The sequence below is a fragment of the Colletotrichum orchidophilum genome, assembly GCF_001831195.1.
Source record: "Colletotrichum orchidophilum strain IMI 309357 chromosome Unknown Scaffold_20.1, whole genome shotgun sequence".
NCBI lineage: Eukaryota > Fungi > Ascomycota > Sordariomycetes > Glomerellales > Glomerellaceae > Colletotrichum > Colletotrichum orchidophilum.
The window spans coordinates 35,727-52,562 of record NW_019172976.1 but is presented as its reverse complement, the minus strand read 5'-3'; the positions used below and the strand labels follow the sequence as shown (position 1 = coordinate 52,562).

At 54.8% G+C, this 16,836-nt stretch overlaps 5 protein-coding genes across 5 annotated transcripts; 1 reads left to right on the top strand and 4 right to left on the bottom strand.

The window, feature by feature from the left end:
- Positions 1-616: 616 nt before the first annotated feature.
- Positions 617-3,034, bottom strand: CORC01_03308 (SH3 domain-containing protein; the record flags this gene model as incomplete). The annotated part of the gene is made up of 3 exons (XM_022614958.1): positions 617-741; positions 800-2,758; positions 2,839-3,034. The coding sequence occupies 3 exons, from the start codon at positions 3,032-3,034 to the stop codon at positions 617-619; spliced, it is 2,280 nt and encodes a 759-aa protein (XP_022478417.1).
- Positions 3,035-3,948: 914 nt separating this feature from the next.
- Positions 3,949-4,791, top strand: CORC01_03307 (glutaredoxin; the record flags this gene model as incomplete). The annotated part of the gene is made up of 2 exons (XM_022614957.1): positions 3,949-4,647; positions 4,708-4,791. The coding sequence occupies 2 exons, from the start codon at positions 3,949-3,951 to the stop codon at positions 4,789-4,791; spliced, it is 783 nt and encodes a 260-aa protein (XP_022478416.1).
- A 2,320-nt stretch (positions 4,792-7,111) lies between these two features.
- On the bottom strand, positions 7,112-9,275 carry CORC01_03306 (uncharacterized protein; the record flags this gene model as incomplete). The annotated part of the gene is made up of 3 exons (XM_022614956.1): positions 7,112-8,101; positions 8,157-9,010; positions 9,071-9,275. The coding sequence occupies 3 exons, from the start codon at positions 9,273-9,275 to the stop codon at positions 7,112-7,114; spliced, it is 2,049 nt and encodes a 682-aa protein (XP_022478415.1).
- Positions 9,276-11,021: 1,746 nt separating this feature from the next.
- On the bottom strand, positions 11,022-13,298 carry CORC01_03305 (uncharacterized protein; the record flags this gene model as incomplete). The annotated part of the gene is made up of 3 exons (XM_022614955.1): positions 11,022-12,890; positions 12,940-13,203; positions 13,260-13,298. The coding sequence occupies 3 exons, from the start codon at positions 13,296-13,298 to the stop codon at positions 11,022-11,024; spliced, it is 2,172 nt and encodes a 723-aa protein (XP_022478414.1).
- Positions 13,299-14,047: 749 nt separating this feature from the next.
- Positions 14,048-16,098, bottom strand: CORC01_03304 (6-phosphogluconate dehydrogenase; the record flags this gene model as incomplete). The annotated part of the gene is made up of 6 exons (XM_022614954.1): positions 14,048-14,169; positions 14,226-14,979; positions 15,031-15,557; positions 15,613-15,632; positions 15,686-15,727; positions 16,085-16,098. 6 exons carry the CDS (start codon positions 16,096-16,098, stop codon positions 14,048-14,050), a joined length of 1,479 nt encoding a protein of 492 aa, XP_022478413.1.
- Positions 16,099-16,836: the final 738 nt, after the last annotated feature.

Genomic DNA, 16,836 nt, shown 5'->3' with positions numbered 1-16,836 from the left:
GCAGGCAACGAAAGGAAATCGACGGCTCTGTTTTTCGTGGCACGGCTAAATCGGCCGCCAAAGCAACGGGAAAACTTGAGACGACGAAACGAGGTGGGGATGGTTAGGGACGAATTGATTGGGAGGCATGGGAAACTTCGGGCTCGGAGGAGGACGGAAATGGGGTCCACGATAGATTCAGCGATCTCGTTGAATACCCTCCCCACTGGCGTTTATGGCGCTGTTTTCTCCATGTGCTAATCTAGCAAGATGTTGGTGAGCGCATGATTTGTGCGCTGTAATGACTTTTTCTTAGTAGTATTTGGAAAATGGATATACACCTCCCCAAACATGCAACTAAACCCTGTGATCAATGTGAATTACGTCAACGAAATCATCACGACTCCAGTAACACGATGATCTTTAACCACGAATGGATTGTCTTCTACGCACAAGTACAGACAAATGGGGCTCTTGTCAATCAACGTTAGGACACGACACCGATATTTTTATTCCTGTCAAACGCAATTAAACACCTCACAACCCAATGATATTTTTTTGGGTCCGAGGGCCCTAGGCGTGATTCATCGCTGGCCGTCATAGAGACTTTTTCTAACCGCTATCCGTCGACTTATACTCAGTTGTCCAGCTGGACGTAGTTGGCAGGAAAGAGACCCTGCTTGCCACCGTAGGAACCGAACCACCAGTCCTCGTCGGGGAACTCAAGGTCCTTGATTGTTGCATTCTCGGGGAACGAGAGTTCTAAAGAGAGATCATTAGCATCACTGCGCAAGAGGTCATGTGGGTTCGCTATTCTTACCATTGTCCTCAGCAGCCTCGTAGTCGAACTGCGCGGTGGCTGTTCGACCGCCACCGGCAGCTGCCGGTTCCGGCTCCGCTGGAGCCGGTGCGGGAGGAGGCGCGCTCCGTGCCGCCGCCGCCGGTTCAGGCTCGTCCTCCACAAGTTCGACGTAGTTGCTGGGGAACAAACCGCTCTCGCCGCGGGAGTTGGTGCCCATCCACCAGTCCTCGTCCACCATCTCAATGTTGGTGACATACTCGCCCTCGCGGAGCTCAAGCTCGTTGTCTTCCGCCTTCTCGTAATCGTATTGGATCACGGCACGCTTACCGCCGCTGTCTGCTTGGCCTGCCGCTACTTGCTCCTGGCCAAACTGCTGCGCTGCGACAGCCGCCGCAGCGCCACGGCCGGCATCATTGTCTTCCGGAAGATCCTCCTCTCTAGGCAGCTCTTGCTGAGTCGGAATTGGGCGGGGAGGTTCTCTCTCTTCGGGGGCCTCCATCTCGACCTGGGGTCCACGAGAAACGGGCTGCGCAACTCTGATGGGAGACTGGGGCTCCTCCTCCTCTTCCTCCTCTTCTTCGGGAGCTGGCCTGGAGGGCAGACCAGGAAGGGCGAATCCACCGGCCGGGGGAGGCCGAGAGCCGCTAGGCGGGGGAGGAGGAGATGGCTCGTCGTACTCTTGCTGCTGCTGTTCGCGGGGAATGGGCGGGGCTCCACCGGTGAAGCGCTCCTTGAGGGCACCAATGCCGCCACTGGGGGAGGCGGGCGTCTCGACACTTCGTTGGGCATCTTCGCCGGTGTTCTCCTGGCTAATGGAACCCTTTCCATACTCGGGCATCTTGACGGGCCCCCATGACTTGCCAGAGTAGCCGCTTTTCCACTCTCCGGTCGACTGAACACCAATAGGAGAAGTGATCGGAGGCGAGACAACGTTGGAAACGGATCCTCCCTGCTTTCCCTTCTTCTCAGCCCAAAGCTGAGCTGGCGTCTTGCCACCTTGGTCGGCAAAGGTTCGGCTTGCGGCACCCACTGGTGGAGGGGCAGGGGTGGAAGGAGCGCCGAATCCAAGGCCACCGGGCGCGGGGGCCTTGGTGCCGGTGAATGCGGCTGCTCCGCCAAATTTGTTGGCAACCTTTGGCTTCGGCAGCGTTGTCAAGCGCTCTGACTGACTGAATGCGGCACTTCGCTCGGCCAGTGACTTAGGTCGCTCGTCTTCCTCGGGCTCCTGTTCCGCAACCTCTGAGGGCTTCTGCGCCTTGGCGCGAATAGCTGCAATGTCCACCTTGCCAATGGGTTCGTACGCACCCTTGACAGGCGCGGGCCTGTCGTCGGTCTGCTTCTTCGCTGCGGCACGAATCGCAGCAATGTCCACCTTGCCGACGGGTTGGTATGCACCCCTCACAACATCAGGCTTGTCTTGGGAACCGTTTCCGTTGAAGCCGGTAGGTTCTTGCCGTTGCTTCGTGAGCTCTGCCATGTTGACCTTGGTTGGCTTATAAGCAGATTCGACCTTCTCCAGCTGGGACCGAGTCACCTGAGGGGCATCATCCCCCCAGCCGTCTTCGTCGACGCCCGCGGGCTTACGGTTTCGCGCGGCAACGATGGGGTTGACGCCGCTTGATGATGTGGTGGGTGTGAAGACGGGCTTAGAGGCGACCGGGGGTGGGGCAGCGGAAGACGTGGAGGCGCCTGCTGAGTACTTGGCACCGGAGGCATCGGCAATCTTGCGCATCACGCTCTCTGGCTCGAGGTCACTGTCTGAACGAGCGGTGATCTGGACATGGTAGCCATGGAGGATCTTGGAAACGGCAGCGGTATGGGTGGTGAAGTAGCCCTTGGTTCTCTCGGGGACACCGCCTCCGCACCAGGCAATCAAGGCGTTCTTGGGAAGGCCAGAGTTGGGGTCCTTGACCTTGACAAAAGCGAACTGAATGCGGCCCTCGTTGAAGTCTTCGATAAGCTCCGAAAGCTCGCCATCTGCGTGGGAAAGGACGTATGTCAGCGCATTGTCTCCCCCGAGCGACGTCGGGGCTCGGGTGAAGAGCGGGGGAACTTACCACCAGTGCTCTGGACCTTCAGCACACTCTCCTTATTGCCGCTGTCTTGGAAAGCATTTGCCAAAGGAGCCTGAACCGAGAACAGGGCCCATTGAGCGTGTGTCGGCGAACTCGAATTTGGAGGCGGGCCGTTGATGACTCCCTGGTAGCTGCTCTTGATCGAGGGTCCGTTGATGGACAGGTTGAGTGACGCCATTGCAAGTTTGGGCAGTAAGCTCGACTGGCAGTGGTCGTCGGTCGTTGGTTCGTCAGGAAATGAGGGGATTGGTAAGGGGGGGAGAGGTATAATAGTAGGATGGAGGATGTCTGGTCGTAAAGATCTCCGTCGGAGAGTCAGTCGCCTATGTCTGACGGGCAAGAAGCTGACGTAGAAAACCAGCCCTCTCTCTACTGCAGAAGTCGTGGACAGCCGAAAGTTGGAGAGGCGCAGCACAGGTGGAACTAGAACTTGGAGGTGAAGCACGGTCCCGCCAGCATCCAATACGCGGATAGTCGGTTACGCAGCTCAGCGTTGTTCAGTGCTGGTCAAGTGTCGAGGCGGGGCAGGCTGGGCAGCTACCTAACTGAGAGGAACGAGGGCGGGTCAAGCCAGCATACAGTGCAGGACACACAGTGCTCCTAAGGTACTTGCCGCTTTCGCTCTCCGCTTCGCGCCTCTGGGCTGCTCTGGTGGGGCAGCTTGAGCATGGTTCCGCTGAGTGGAATTTTTCACATATGTAATTATGCCACGTAAATCTCGCGCCAGATGACGCAACTCGAGACTTTCTTCGCTACAGTCATCATTAAATGCAACAATCCCATCTCCCATCCGTGGAGATCGCTGTACCCGTCATATTCGCAGCCAACCCGAAAAATCACGACTTGCCCCTCCAAACAATACCCCTCCACCCGACGTATCGGAGATCCGTGGTTTATCAGCCGTTGGCCTTGTCATTCCGCGATTCAACGTCTGACCGATCCCGGCCCTCTTCTGGAGTGTGTTCCACAAGACTCTACTACTCCACGCGATTCCCTCTTGTGGCTTCTTCCATTCGATTGACCCCAGAGAACCCCCGACGCATCACCTCCAACACCCGACCATACCAAGAGTTCGCGATCCGCCCAACTACAATGTCGACGATCACGGAGATCACCAGCCTTGCCGACTGGGAGAAGCACATTGCCTCCACCCCGTCTTCTTCCCTCCACATCATCTCCTTCCATGCACCATGGGCTGCCCCATGCGCCCAGATGGCCACCGTCCTCTCGACCCTTGCCTCCGAATACCCCGTCACCACCCCCCCGCAAACATCCTGGGTTTCCATAAACGCTGAGGAGCTCAGCGACATTAGCGAGACATACAATGTCACTGCAGTCCCCTTCCTCGTTCTTCTGCGCAACGGCCAGGTCCTCGAGACCGTCAGCGGCAGCAGCGCCGTCAAGGTGCGCAATGCGATCGAGACACACGCAAAGAAGCCTGCCAGCACCGCTGCCACGGTAAACGGCAACCAGGGCGTTGAGAATGGACCTAGTGCGATGCAGGTCGACGAGCCCGTCGACCCGGCCAAGGCCAAAGAGGAATTATTTAAGCGCCTGGCAGACCTTGTCAAGGCTGCGCCGGTCATGCTCTTTATGAAGGGCACCCCCAGTTCACCCCAGTGTGGCTTTTCAAGGCAGCTTGTCGCTATCTTGAGAGAGCACTCGGTCAAGTACGGTTTCTTCAACATCCTGGCAGACGATGAGGTACGACAGGGCTTGAAGGAGTATGCGGAATGGCCGACCTACCCTCAGCTCTGGGTTGACGGCGAGCTGGTCGGTGGTCTTGATATTGTAAGTTGGAACTCTCAATAACCGGTTGACGCGCGAATGCTAATGTCACCCCTTCCTTAGGTTAAGGAGGAGCTTTCCAATGATCCCGAGTTCTTTGGCCCGTACAGCATCAAGGCCAGTGCAGAGGCCGCTGCCACTTCGTAAGCGGCATAGTCATCAGCAACATCCAGCATTATCACGCCAGACTGGTTCCTGCTGCGAAAGACGTGGCGATTCTTATCGTCTTTACATACCCATCCACGTTTGATTTATATCTTCGCCTGGCCATCCTGACTCACAAAGCTTATTCAGTCTTTGGATTGGGTGAACAATGTCTTTGGTGCGACCGTGTCATTCACCCGTCTGGCATAGTTTGAAGGGCTCTATAGTGTCCTCAATCTGAAAAGTGACTCAGAAGAAGTATTGGGAAACTGATCTAAAACGTCTTTGATTCAAGACGTTACGAATCCCAGCTCAGAGATTTCGCATGGCCGGAGCAGGCCTCGTTCCTAAGATTTGGGCGTGGCACACCAAAGTTGACGCATTTCAAGGCATGAGAACGTGAGAAGAGGAGGCGACTTCAAAAGGAGCTGATACTTCCAGGTACCTTAGTTAAGGCTAGTATAAACACGTTATCGTTAATGACAATGGAATCATTCAAAGCAGACTGCAGCCCCATACACCTCACACTAAAATACATTGCCTTTGTATCAGAAATCATGTCTACAGATTAAGAGTAGTTGGTAGAGCTAGAGGCGGCTCAGCTCATTTGACCATATAAAAGACAATCCTTCCGAGTTCGCAAGTGCCTGTCTGACGAACTATTCCTCCATAGGTATACTATCTTGCACCGCTATGCCTTGATAATAACAATGCCAGGCAGGTAAATACCCTCCCTGTTCAATCTTCAGATCAAAAGCTATCCAGCCAAGGCAATGGCACTAGTCATCATAAGACCCGGTGAGATTTCGTGGTCCAACCTCAGGCAATTTTGTCCAACGTCCCAGATCCCGATGCTGTAAAGTGCAGGGACAGCGCAGTGTTATCATTTCAAGGGAAGACCACTGCTGCTGCAACGTCTTACATATACCACTCATCTAATCTCTTCCACAGCTAAAGAACGGCAGGGTCAATCCGTCGACAGGCCATCTCAGGCGAGACACTGTTGGCTGGTAACATGCCAATAAACATGAGTCGATTGTCAGGGCCGGCAATTTCGCCCTCGAGAACCTCCTTTTTTATCCAGAACATATTACGGTCTTGAAGTTGCCTAGCCTGATTTTGGGGGAAAATCTTATTCTCATCACCCATAGACTTGTCTTACTGCCTTGTCAATAAGAGGGCACGCGCAGACCACTGTGGTGGCATAGTCGTTCGACTATAGATGACCGATGTGATTCAAAAGCATGGCAACAATGAACGCTTCCTTACCCCTCAAGCCACCAGACAGACTATTGCACTCGATCAGACTGGGTACCTTGAGGGCTTCAGATGAAGCGGAAATGGGTCATGGGGACCAAAGTTGCCTCACCTGCCATCTACCATACAATGGGTGGAGATGCTTGAGGGGTTGATTGCCTTGGTGATGCCCCCAGGGTATTCCATCGTCCGGTGATCAATTCAAGGTGTGGCCTGACGATTTTCTTCGGTCTCCTCCAAAACTGCTTTCCTTCTAAATGGGAAGGAAAGACCTTTTCTTCCCCACTCCTTCGATGTGATGTGTGATGTGGACACGATCGTATGCCGCATAAGAAACAATCTATGCAGAATCCCACGCGTTCACTGTGACCATTACCGACCGTGAATATCTATCTAAACCAAGCACAGCAATCATGTGAACACCTCTTGCACAGTGGAGTGTCTAGCCTACCGTGCCGGCTTAAGCATCGGACTACATGCCATACCTACGCGACCATCTCGAAGGACAGATGTCTACGATGCATTCAGAGCACAGCCGTCGCTACCACCTTGAGATGTGTAATTTTGTCTCTTCCGCAGGTGCTTTTCGGAGGTAACATGAGAGAGAGAGTGGAGAGGTATGGCGCGAAATTCACTGCCGACCTGATACTTGCTTACCCCCTTTCGGTCTCATGCAAGCAGTGGCTTCGCTAACCCATCTCAGGGTGATGTATATTGCAGGTTTAGCATGCTTACTGGCAGTACAGCTAAGAGGTAGAAGCGTTCTAGAAGGCTTCTCTGCTATTAAACCCTTCTGGCATGATCATCAGCTCAAGTCACAGAGAGTTTAGCCAAACCGCAGACCTCTACACCCGCCCCCGGGATCGTCGTGAAGCTACACAGTCCACGGTGGAGAATTTTGATAGTCGATTCACGCATCTTGACTACGTATTATCTCATATCCTTCACCCCTAACGACATGATTCTCAAAGTTATGAAGGAATAATGGGCTTATACAATGGTTTGCACCCAACCTGGCTTCACCAATCCTAACCCCCGCCCCCCTCATCTCATCGATGCCCATCTACTACATCACGGTAACCACAAGCACCGTCACAGCACTCAAAAATGCAGCAAAATAATCGCCCTCAGTCGTCCTAAAACCTGCAGAAGACACAAGCACAGCAGGAGAGGCCGCAACCGCAAACAAACCACCAGTCGGGGCCGCTGCACCAACACCAGCCGCCGTCGCGAGAATCATCGAGGTCCAAAGGGAAGACGGCAATGTGATGATGGGACCAATCTGGATGACCCGGGTCGCGCCAGACGAGCCACCAAGCTGAGGCTGAGGCGTAGGTACGATGGCCGCCGAGTCTGAAGTGCCGGATCTGTTGCCGTCTGTGTCGATGCCACTGCTGGAGCCGAATTCACTATCGGACTCAGTGTCGGAACCATCACCAGAACCCTTTCCGGAGCTATTGTCGGAATCGCTCTTGTCTCCGCTCTTGTCTCCATTTCCGCCTCCGCTTCCACCGTCACCTCCCTTTTTGCTTCCCTTCTTACCACCTTCACCGCTGCTAGGCAAGGGCGTTGCTGAATCCTTGCCAAACGTGCTGGTAGGACCATCGGTGGTTGACGCAGGGACATCGGATTTGATCGGCTTCAGGGTTGTGCCACCATCTGCAGGCAGGGTTCCTCTGTAGGGCAGAGCACTGCTCGAACTAATGGCCGGTGCAGGGTCAAAGGGCTGCGGTTTCGTATCAGCCGTGCCGTTGATCGGGACATTCGAAGGCGAAGGGGCTGCAACGGGGACGGGGATGGCCGGTAAACCAGTCGGGGCGGTGCTGTTGAGCAAGGGATTCGTGGCACTCGGGAATACGGGAGGTTCAGTTGCGACCGAGGGCAAAGGAGCTGCTGACGTGGCTGGCACCGTGGTGTTATTGGGTGCTGGAAGAGTAACAATCGGAAGGGAAGGGGTGGCTGGAGCTTCTGGCACGATGCTGGTACGATTCGCTGGGACTGGTACTTCGACTTCAGCTGGTAGAGTGGCAGCAGGTGCCTTGCTCTTGGCCGGCTGCTGAATCTGTTGTTAGCATGGGCTACATTGGGAGAAACAAGCCGCAAGAACTCACCCCAGCGCTCGGGGTTGTCTGGTTGTTGGTGGGTGGAAGGGTCGGGAAAGATGAGGGTGTATCTGGCAACGTGGAATAAATAGGAGTGGGGGTAGCTTCGGCGTTTGCGGGAGCTGTCTGATTCTTGTTGGCCGAGAGGCTCGGGAAAGCCGGGCCTGAGTCCGCAATCGTGGAGTATATCGGAGTAGGTGTGACCTCAGGGCCCGGCAAACCTGTCTGGTTCTTGGTAGCTGACAGTGTAGGGAATGACGCGGGCGCGGACTGAATGGTCGAGTATTCTGGCGTGGGAGTGGTCTCAGGGGCCGACGGGGTTTGATTCTTCTCACCAATGCTCGTGAGCGGTTTCGAGGAGTTTCCAGGTACGCCTTGTTCATCGGGCAAAGGGGCAGCCTTCTCGTCAGTGGTCGCGGAAGAGCTGGGAGCGGGCGCTTTCTTGGATCCACCGCCTTCCTGTCTGGATGGGGAAAATTCAGGCACGGTGCCATTCGAGATGCCGTTCTTTACACCATCGGCAGGATCCTTGTCAAGTAGAGCAGACTCGGCAGGCTTGAAGGGAGCGCCCTCCGTAGGGATAGCCGCCGCGACAGCAATACCGGCGGGAACGGCATCAGGGGGCAAAGCGCCAGAGTACACAACCTTGGGAGGACCTGCAGCCACGGTGACGGTCTCTACCTGAGCCGAGTCTTCTCTAAGAATCGTCTGGTTAACAGGTTGTTGAGTGAGCTGGCTGATCTGGAATGATTCGGAAACGACAACGGCCTGGACGGAATCCGTAATGACGATGGCGAAGCTCACAAAGGCCGTGATGGAGGCGCTAGGATTCCAATTCAGACGGCCGACGTTGTCGACTTGCACTGTAGACTATGATTAATTATCAAGTTGTTTCATCTGAGGGCCCAGAGAGCGTTTCTTACCAGCAATTTTCTCGGCAATGACTGACAAGTCTGTCTTGCCACTAGGAACCAGGTCAATGTTGATTGGGGGTTGCAAGCCCGCGGTCTGCCACTCAACCTCGAACTGCTGGTTTGGCTGCAAGACATCCCCGGCCCTCGGCTTCGAAATCTGCGCGTTGCAAACAGCAGCACCAAACAAAAGCCCCAAGGACTTTGTAAACCGCATCTTGTCTCTTGTTTTCCAAGATATTCTTGTCGAGTATAAAGCCGCGCCGAATCCACCCAAGATAGCACCACGTGTCGAAAAGTCGCAAGTTTGAATTAGGGGGTAAACGCCCAACTGGATCTTGGGTACCAAAGTCGAGGGCTTGTAACGAACGAAATGCTTGAAATGAAGCTGACCTGCAGGGTTGGTTGGGTTGAAGAAAAGAAGGGCGTTAAAAAGGAAAAAAAAGGTGAACAAGAAAGTAAACAGAATTGAAGACAAACTCGAACCAGGGTAATGCGAAGTGAACGAAGAAACAAAGGTTGGAAGAGAAGAAGCAGCGGAAGGGGAGCAAGAAGGGGGGTCGCCTGGAGATCCTCAGTCCCTAGTGGAAGAGGTTTGATGAATGGATCTTGCGCGTGTAAGTCAAGCCTTCAACAAGGGGATTCATGGCAGAATTCCCCAGAGCGTCATCCTGAGCTTAAGGAGAAGGCTGGGCAGGGATTGTCGAGCGCGTCTCACGGCCGACACTCGCTACAAGGAGGGGGGCCACAAAGCCCTGCTCCCATTCGATGTGGTGGGCTTGGCCAAGACTACGATGTTGCCCAGATGCACGAGAAAGATCCACAATAGCAACCTAGCCACTTGGAGAGACCTCGGCGGCAGATGGTATGCGAAACACTCTCGTGGAGGGGTGGTCATTGTGGAGGAGGAGGATCTCATGAGTGGTCGAGTGTGGTTTCGCGATCCTGGGCTTGCTTCATCTTCTACCGCTTTCCAGCTGGGCATTTCTTTCACTAACCGCTCTATAAAGGGGCGTATTGTTCAGAAGTAGGGCGCAAACCCGTACTTCGAGATCAAACCAATAGATCAAGCTGCTTCAAATCTTCATAGCTCCTGAAGCTTCGTCTTAAAGTTGGGGGTTAAGCTTGTGTGATGAGCAGGGGGACGCCCAGCAACTTCAGATAAACTCCTGCGTTGAGGAATAACCAGCGGCAGCACCTTGTTTTTCGTCCAATCTCATCGTGATGGACGCTGGGGAAGCCATTCGTTGACCAGGTTGAGGAGGTGAAGTCGGGTTGACAGGGGCTGGTGTAAAGCTGCGGCTGAGACGCTGTATCTGGCGCTGATCAAACCTAAAACCTCCCGCCCGATGCGATGCGGAGACGTGTGATCGTGTTAGGGATTCTGGAGTAGATCAGGCCATCTTACTAACATAGCGCACTGACCACCGCCCCTGTCGACGCAATGCGGCTGCTCTGGGATGAACCGTCATGTATCACCATTTTCTCCTTGTTTGACGCTGCCGCCTGTGGACTCGAAGGCGTGTTTGGTTACCTAGGCACTGTCCCATCTGAAAATATGACGGTACTGAGATTTTCCGGGTCAAAAGACTTCTTCAGCCTGTTGCGTGGCGATCCTAGTCTGTCTTGCAGTTTACTTGATATTCACGTAACACTCTGCCCGCGGCCGTATTTACTTTCCGCCTCACAAGTACTATCTCCTGGCATCGAGCTAACATTTAGCAGCCTTGATCAGATATAGAAGAGCACGAGGTCTGAGCAAGTCTGATTCGTTCCATCCTTGAACTATCCGTGTAATACCGTACAAGCCCTCGCCTCTCTCTTCACAAATCCCAAAAAACCCATCGAAAGGTCCCAACCAGGGTTGACCGAGCCACCGTGCAGCATTAAACATACATTGTCCTCAAGTAACCGTCTTTCACTATTGTTCGGTGTCCCAATCAAGCTGCGGGTCTAGGGGATCCTAAGCCCCGCCCTCAGATTGGTTCCCAGGCGTATTGGTGCTCGACACACCGTGGAACGCATCACCGAACGCAGAGTCCTCCATCTCCATGTTCATATCCAGGCCATCACCCATGGACGCGCCGTAACTGGCCATTGCATCGCCGGCCGAGTCCAGGTCACCCAACGAGCTGAAGCCGCCGGGGGTCTGAGTGTCTGCTGGCGTTCCGGCAGCGGACGGGGCCTTGGCCGCTGGCTTGGCAGCCTCGCCCTCAGTTGCAGTAGCGGCGGAGGCGGGATCGGGCGTCGTTCCCCCCTTAGGCACGACGACCCATTCACCACTGCCGGTCCCTTGATCAGGCGCCGTGGCAGAAGTGTCCTTGGAAGACTCTGTGTTGCCCATCGTGATATCCTCTCCTGTGGCAGGAGGAACGCCGGTGGAAGTCTGCGCCTCGGTCTCTTCCGGGATAGTGGGAGGAACTGGTGCGGGCGACGGCGCGTTTGCGTTGGCTGGAGTTCCTGCGTTTGAATTCAACGCGGACATGTGTGTTTGCGGTGTAGGGAAGTTATTCAACGGAGTAGAGTTGGCAGAGAACCCAGTATGCATCTCGTCAAGGAGTCCTGCTGCAGTGCCTCCCATGTCGATATCCGAGTCGCCCACCATCACGCCACTGTGGTTAGAGCCAGCCTGAGACGGCCGCCGTGACCCCGAGGCATTCGCATCAGCACCCGCTGCCGCTGCCGGTGGAGAGCTCCCCGGTGGCGGGATCGGTGAAGGCTCTTTGACAGGTTCAGGGGCGGGTTCCTGGAAGCCGCCATCTTGTATGCGATGTACGTTGTGGAGCACCTCAATGTGTCGACCCAGGTTGGCCTCAACCTGAGCCACAATCTCATCCACCTTCTTGTTATGCTTCTGTGACCAAGGCCCGGAGTTATCGTCCGCATCAGTGGAATAGCCCTCCAGGCGCCACGGCTCTGGCCCACGCTCCTGAACAGACTTTTTGACGTCCTTCTCCGCATCAACAAATATCGAGCTCGCCTTGAGGCTTGCCAGGTTCTTGGCATGCTCTGCCTTCATCTTCTCCATCTCAGCCTTTGTTGCGTCAAGATGCTCCTGGACTCTTTTCCTGAACTCATCAGCCAGGCCGGGTTCTAGCCGTCCAATGTATGGCTTCTGTGGTGGCTCCGTAAGGGCGTTTGCACTTTGCGCCGAGAAAATACCGTCAGTCAGAGATGCCAGCTCTCCCTTGAGACCAAGTCCGAGGTCGGGAGGTGCAATCTGGCTGAGGCCGTAGGGCGAAGACACAATCTCCTCCATCCACTCGTGGTTTTGCTGATACCGCGCGAATGAAATGTCTCTAGGGGTGAGATGGTCAAAGAGATCCTTCTCTAATTCTTCGTCGTCGTGCAGAGCCTCGGCATGGGCTAAAGCTTGCTGTTGCTGTTGGGCTTGAGCCTGCGCCTGCGCTTGCTGGCGGCCACGACGGCCCTGGGGCCCTGTAGGAGGATAAGCCATCTGCTGCGGCACGCGCCGCGACTGCGCTGGCGGGTTGTACATCTGGGGCCGGCCGCCGTTACGCGGGAATTGGATTGAGGGCCAGCTAGCGCGATCGGAAAGCATAAAGTCCTTTCGGGCTATCTGACCACACTTCTGGAGGTGGTTGCGAGTCGCCATGGTGTGCTGAGTTTCTTGGGATACGGGGATTAGGTTGACGGGAACGCGGTCGGGCGGGTCAGAAGGTCCATAATGGACGATCCAGAGACTGATATCTGGCTGAGGCGCGTTCATTACACCGGTCTGCGAGGGGACGAGGCGGAATCTGCGTCGAGCATGCATGGCGACTTGCTCACCAGGGATGAATCCCGACTTCACGTAGTGGATTTCGAGAGACTAATGGTTGAGTCAGACTGTTGCTTCAACAATGCAACGAGATGCCTACCAATCCATTTCCAACATCCTGTCTATGGTACTGCTCGGGGCCGCAGATCATTCCGTCGCTGGCGAAATTCGTTCCGAGCCTCTTGAGAGGTTGCCATGTGAGGTAGACCTGGCCGTCGCGGGGTCGATCGAGGTAGGTCCAGAAGAAGGGAGCTTTGTCCTTCGCGACTTGGGGTGCCGCCATCAACCATTTCGTTACTTGATTTAGATCGACGCGTGCCTGGTCGGCGTAGTGATTGGCGGAGATGAGGTGAGCATGGCTGAGCTGTGAAAGGATCAGCGAGGATATCCGATGCCCGAAATCGTGCTGCGGCAACCTACCAGCTCCTGATCGATCCCGTCACTTGGGTCTTGCGCCATAGTGGATCGCGACGTGGGATTTACGGTGCAATGAGGTTGGAACGGATGCTGATGCGCAGCTTCCGTCGCGCGAAGCGAGTAATATTATCCCTAACTTGGAATCGTAGGTGGGGAGAGCGATTGACGAAGGGGTAAGACTGACTGAGATGGCGCGACAATTGGGAATGCTGTATTCGGTTGATGGATTGGTTGACTTGTAGCTTGGTTCGCGCGCCCCAAATTTGTCGCGACGAGGCTGCGGTACTGTGAGAGACCCCGGTCAGTCAATGGCCAATCAAAGAGGTATCGGGTCACGGTCCGTGCATATGGGTACCTTTTCTCAGGTACCGTATTTTCGGCCTCCGACCACACTGTGGAGCAAGTTCCGTGTTCGTCGCCGGTTCCGCCCCGGTGCCACGAGAACCCAAGAATGCATCAGGTTTCCTTTGTGTCGCCAGCGTCCAGAATGGCTTGCGCATAACATGCTGGACTTGGAACACAGTCAAGACGATGTTGTCCTATGGGGTCTTGCTCCGAGGCCCAAATAAAAAGCACGCCGTGTACCTAAAATTTTACGTTTTTCAAGCAAGGCATGCATCCTCTGGATCAAGGTACATGTTCGGTTTTTAGGCTCACATTGCTGGACTTCGAGGCAAGAAATGATGGATCTTATAATGTTTCAATTATGTGTAATCATTTCATTTCATTCTCCTGGCATCATTATACCAGTTGTCATACTGAACCCTCTATTTAACCTATCCAGAAAACCATTAAGCATTGTATGTGGAAGCAGAGACGTTGCCTCCGCGGCCAGTCCAGTTGACGTGGTGGTACTGTCCAGCGGGGTACTTCTCGTTGGCTGACTCGGGCTTGACGAGGAATGTGTGGGCACCTGCAGAAGCATCGTTATTATTACGCCGTGAAAACGAATTTTGTCAAATAACTTACCGAAGTAGTCGCGCTGAGCCTGGAGGAGGTTGGCAGGGAGGTCCTTGGTGCGGTAGCCGTCGAACCAAGACAGGGCAGTAGAGAAAGCCGGGGTCGGGATACCGAGGAGGGCGGCCTTGGCGACGACGTCTCTCCAGCCAGGTTGGGCAGTGTGGATAGCCTTGTTGAAGAAGTCGTCGAAGAGAAGGTTCTCGAGGTCAGGGTTGCTACGGAAAGCGTTGGTGATGTCCTTAAGGAAGACAGAGCGGATAATGCAGCCACCACGCCACATGAGGGCGATGGAAGGCTTGTTAAGCTTCCAGCCATAATCCTTGGCAGCCTCGTTCATCAATTGGAATCCTTGAGCGTAGGAGACGATCTTGGAGGCATACAGAGCCTGCTCGAGGTCGTCGATGAACTGCTCCTTGTTGCCCTCAAACTTGTTGGTGCGACCAACGTACTGGAGCTTGCTGGAAGCCTTCACACGCTCCTCCTTGATAGAGGACAAGCAGCGGGCAAGAACAGCCTCGGCAATGAGAGTGACGGGCATACCGAGGTCAAGGGCGTTGATAGCGGTCCACTTGCCGGTACCCTTCTGGCCAGCCTGGTCAAGGATCTTCTCGACCAGAGGAGTTCCATCGTCATCATTGAAGTACAAGATGTCACGGGTAATCTCGATCAGGAAAGAGTCCAAGACGCCCTTGTTCCACTTGGCGAAGACATCGCCAATCTCCTTGCAGGAGAGGCCGAGACCGCGCTTCAGGATATCATAGGCCTAAATGAAACGTTAGTCACGGCGCAGTAAACGGCTGAAGGGGCTACGTACTTCGCAGATAAGCTGCATGTCACCGTACTCGATACCGTTGTGGACCATCTTGACGTAGTGACCGGCACCCTCGTCACCGACCCAGTCGCAGCAAGGCTCATTGTCGCTCTTAGCGGAGATGCTCTGGAAGAGGTCCTTGATGTGGGGCCAGGCCTCCTCGTTACCACCGGGCATCATGGAGGGACCGTAGCGGGCACCCTCCTCACCACCAGAGACACCGGAGCCGACGAAGCGGATGCCCTTGGATGCGCAGTACTTGGTGCGGCGGTTGGAGTCGGGGAAGTGAGAGTTACCACCGTCAATAATGATGTCACCCTTCTCAAGGAGAGGGATGAGAGTGTCAATGTAATCATCAACGGCCTTGCCGGCCTGGACAAGAAGCATGACTCGCTTGGGGCTCTTAAGTTTTGAAACGAACTCCTCCAAAGAGTGAGCGCCCACGATGGACTTGCCCTTGGCCTCGTTGGCCAGGAATCGGTCGACCTTGGAGACGGTACGGTTGAAAGCGGCAACGGTGAAACCGTGATCTGGAAAGGGTATCAGCCACATCGATATGGTATGGTCTGGGAGCGTCGGATTTACCGGCGGCGTTGAGGATAATGCTTTGGTGGTGTTAGTGACTGTTTCTTGCATGTTGGAAGTTGGGAGGACTCACTTTTGACCCATGACGGCCAGGCCGATGAGGCCCATATCAGCGCTGTGACGGTGGTCAGCTTCAGTATTCACTAGTCGGACGTTGCTTATTCAGGTGCGAGGAGAGCGGGGCGGGACCTCGGAGCAGGCACAACGCCTGGCACAAGGTTGGCAAGACGAGCGCTGCATTACGAGTATGAGCATGTTGTTGTGTCGAGAGAGGAGAACCCGATGATTTGAGGCCAATGTCCATTGGCAGCTCCCGAGACCACACCGGCATCGAAGCATCACGACCTACGTCGACGTGCGGGAGTTCGCAGCCGCGGCCATTGTCGTGAGCATCGGAGATCGGGAGCGGGGTGGTGGGGTAGTTTGGCTTGAGAGCGAAGAGGGGTTTAGAAGCAGATGAAGTGTTACTTACACAGGTCCAGACATGATGAATGATGTGTCGGTGGTTTACGTGGGGGTTTGTTTGATGGAGGAGAGGTTCAGACGCGCGAGTCTTTGATGATCTGCGGGAGCGTCGAGTTATTTATCTCTAGGGAATGTGACAAGAAGGAGACCAGAAGCTGGAGCTTTCGTCAACCCGGACGAAGTTTGTAGGGGGAGGGTCGACGGAGGGGTAGGAGGGGAGGGGGGGGGGGTCTCTGTCTTAGTGCAGGGGCCACCCATGACAAGCGCTGATGTGCACACTCCCATCAAGTAGCCCCGGTGCTTCGCCTGGGTGCAGGCAGACCGCAGGCCCGCAGGCCACAGACGACGAGAGAGTGTGGGAGATGTCCACGGCTATAGCCAAGCTGCAACTTTTTTCTTCGCTTCCCTTCTTTCTTTGGGGGTGGGTTGGTGGGAATCTCAAAGACTGGGTAGAAAAGCGGGACTTGACGGCTTGTTCGACCATCAACAGGGCTGCTTTGACTGAGGTCATTCCTGGACTCTCCTGGACTAACTCGAGTGGTTGGCTTTTTTTGTTGGCGGGACGAGCTTACTCATGGACAAAGAGGTACAATGTACTCTGCTTGTATCTTGCATCCCACTTTCAGTTCCAGCACTTCCGTACGGATACAGAAAGAACAGGGACTCATACATGACCGCCAGGACGTGGAGCTCCATCCAGACCCTCCTCCGGCCCGCCCCAATTGGATGGCTTATTAAGGAGGGGCGGTTATGACGATG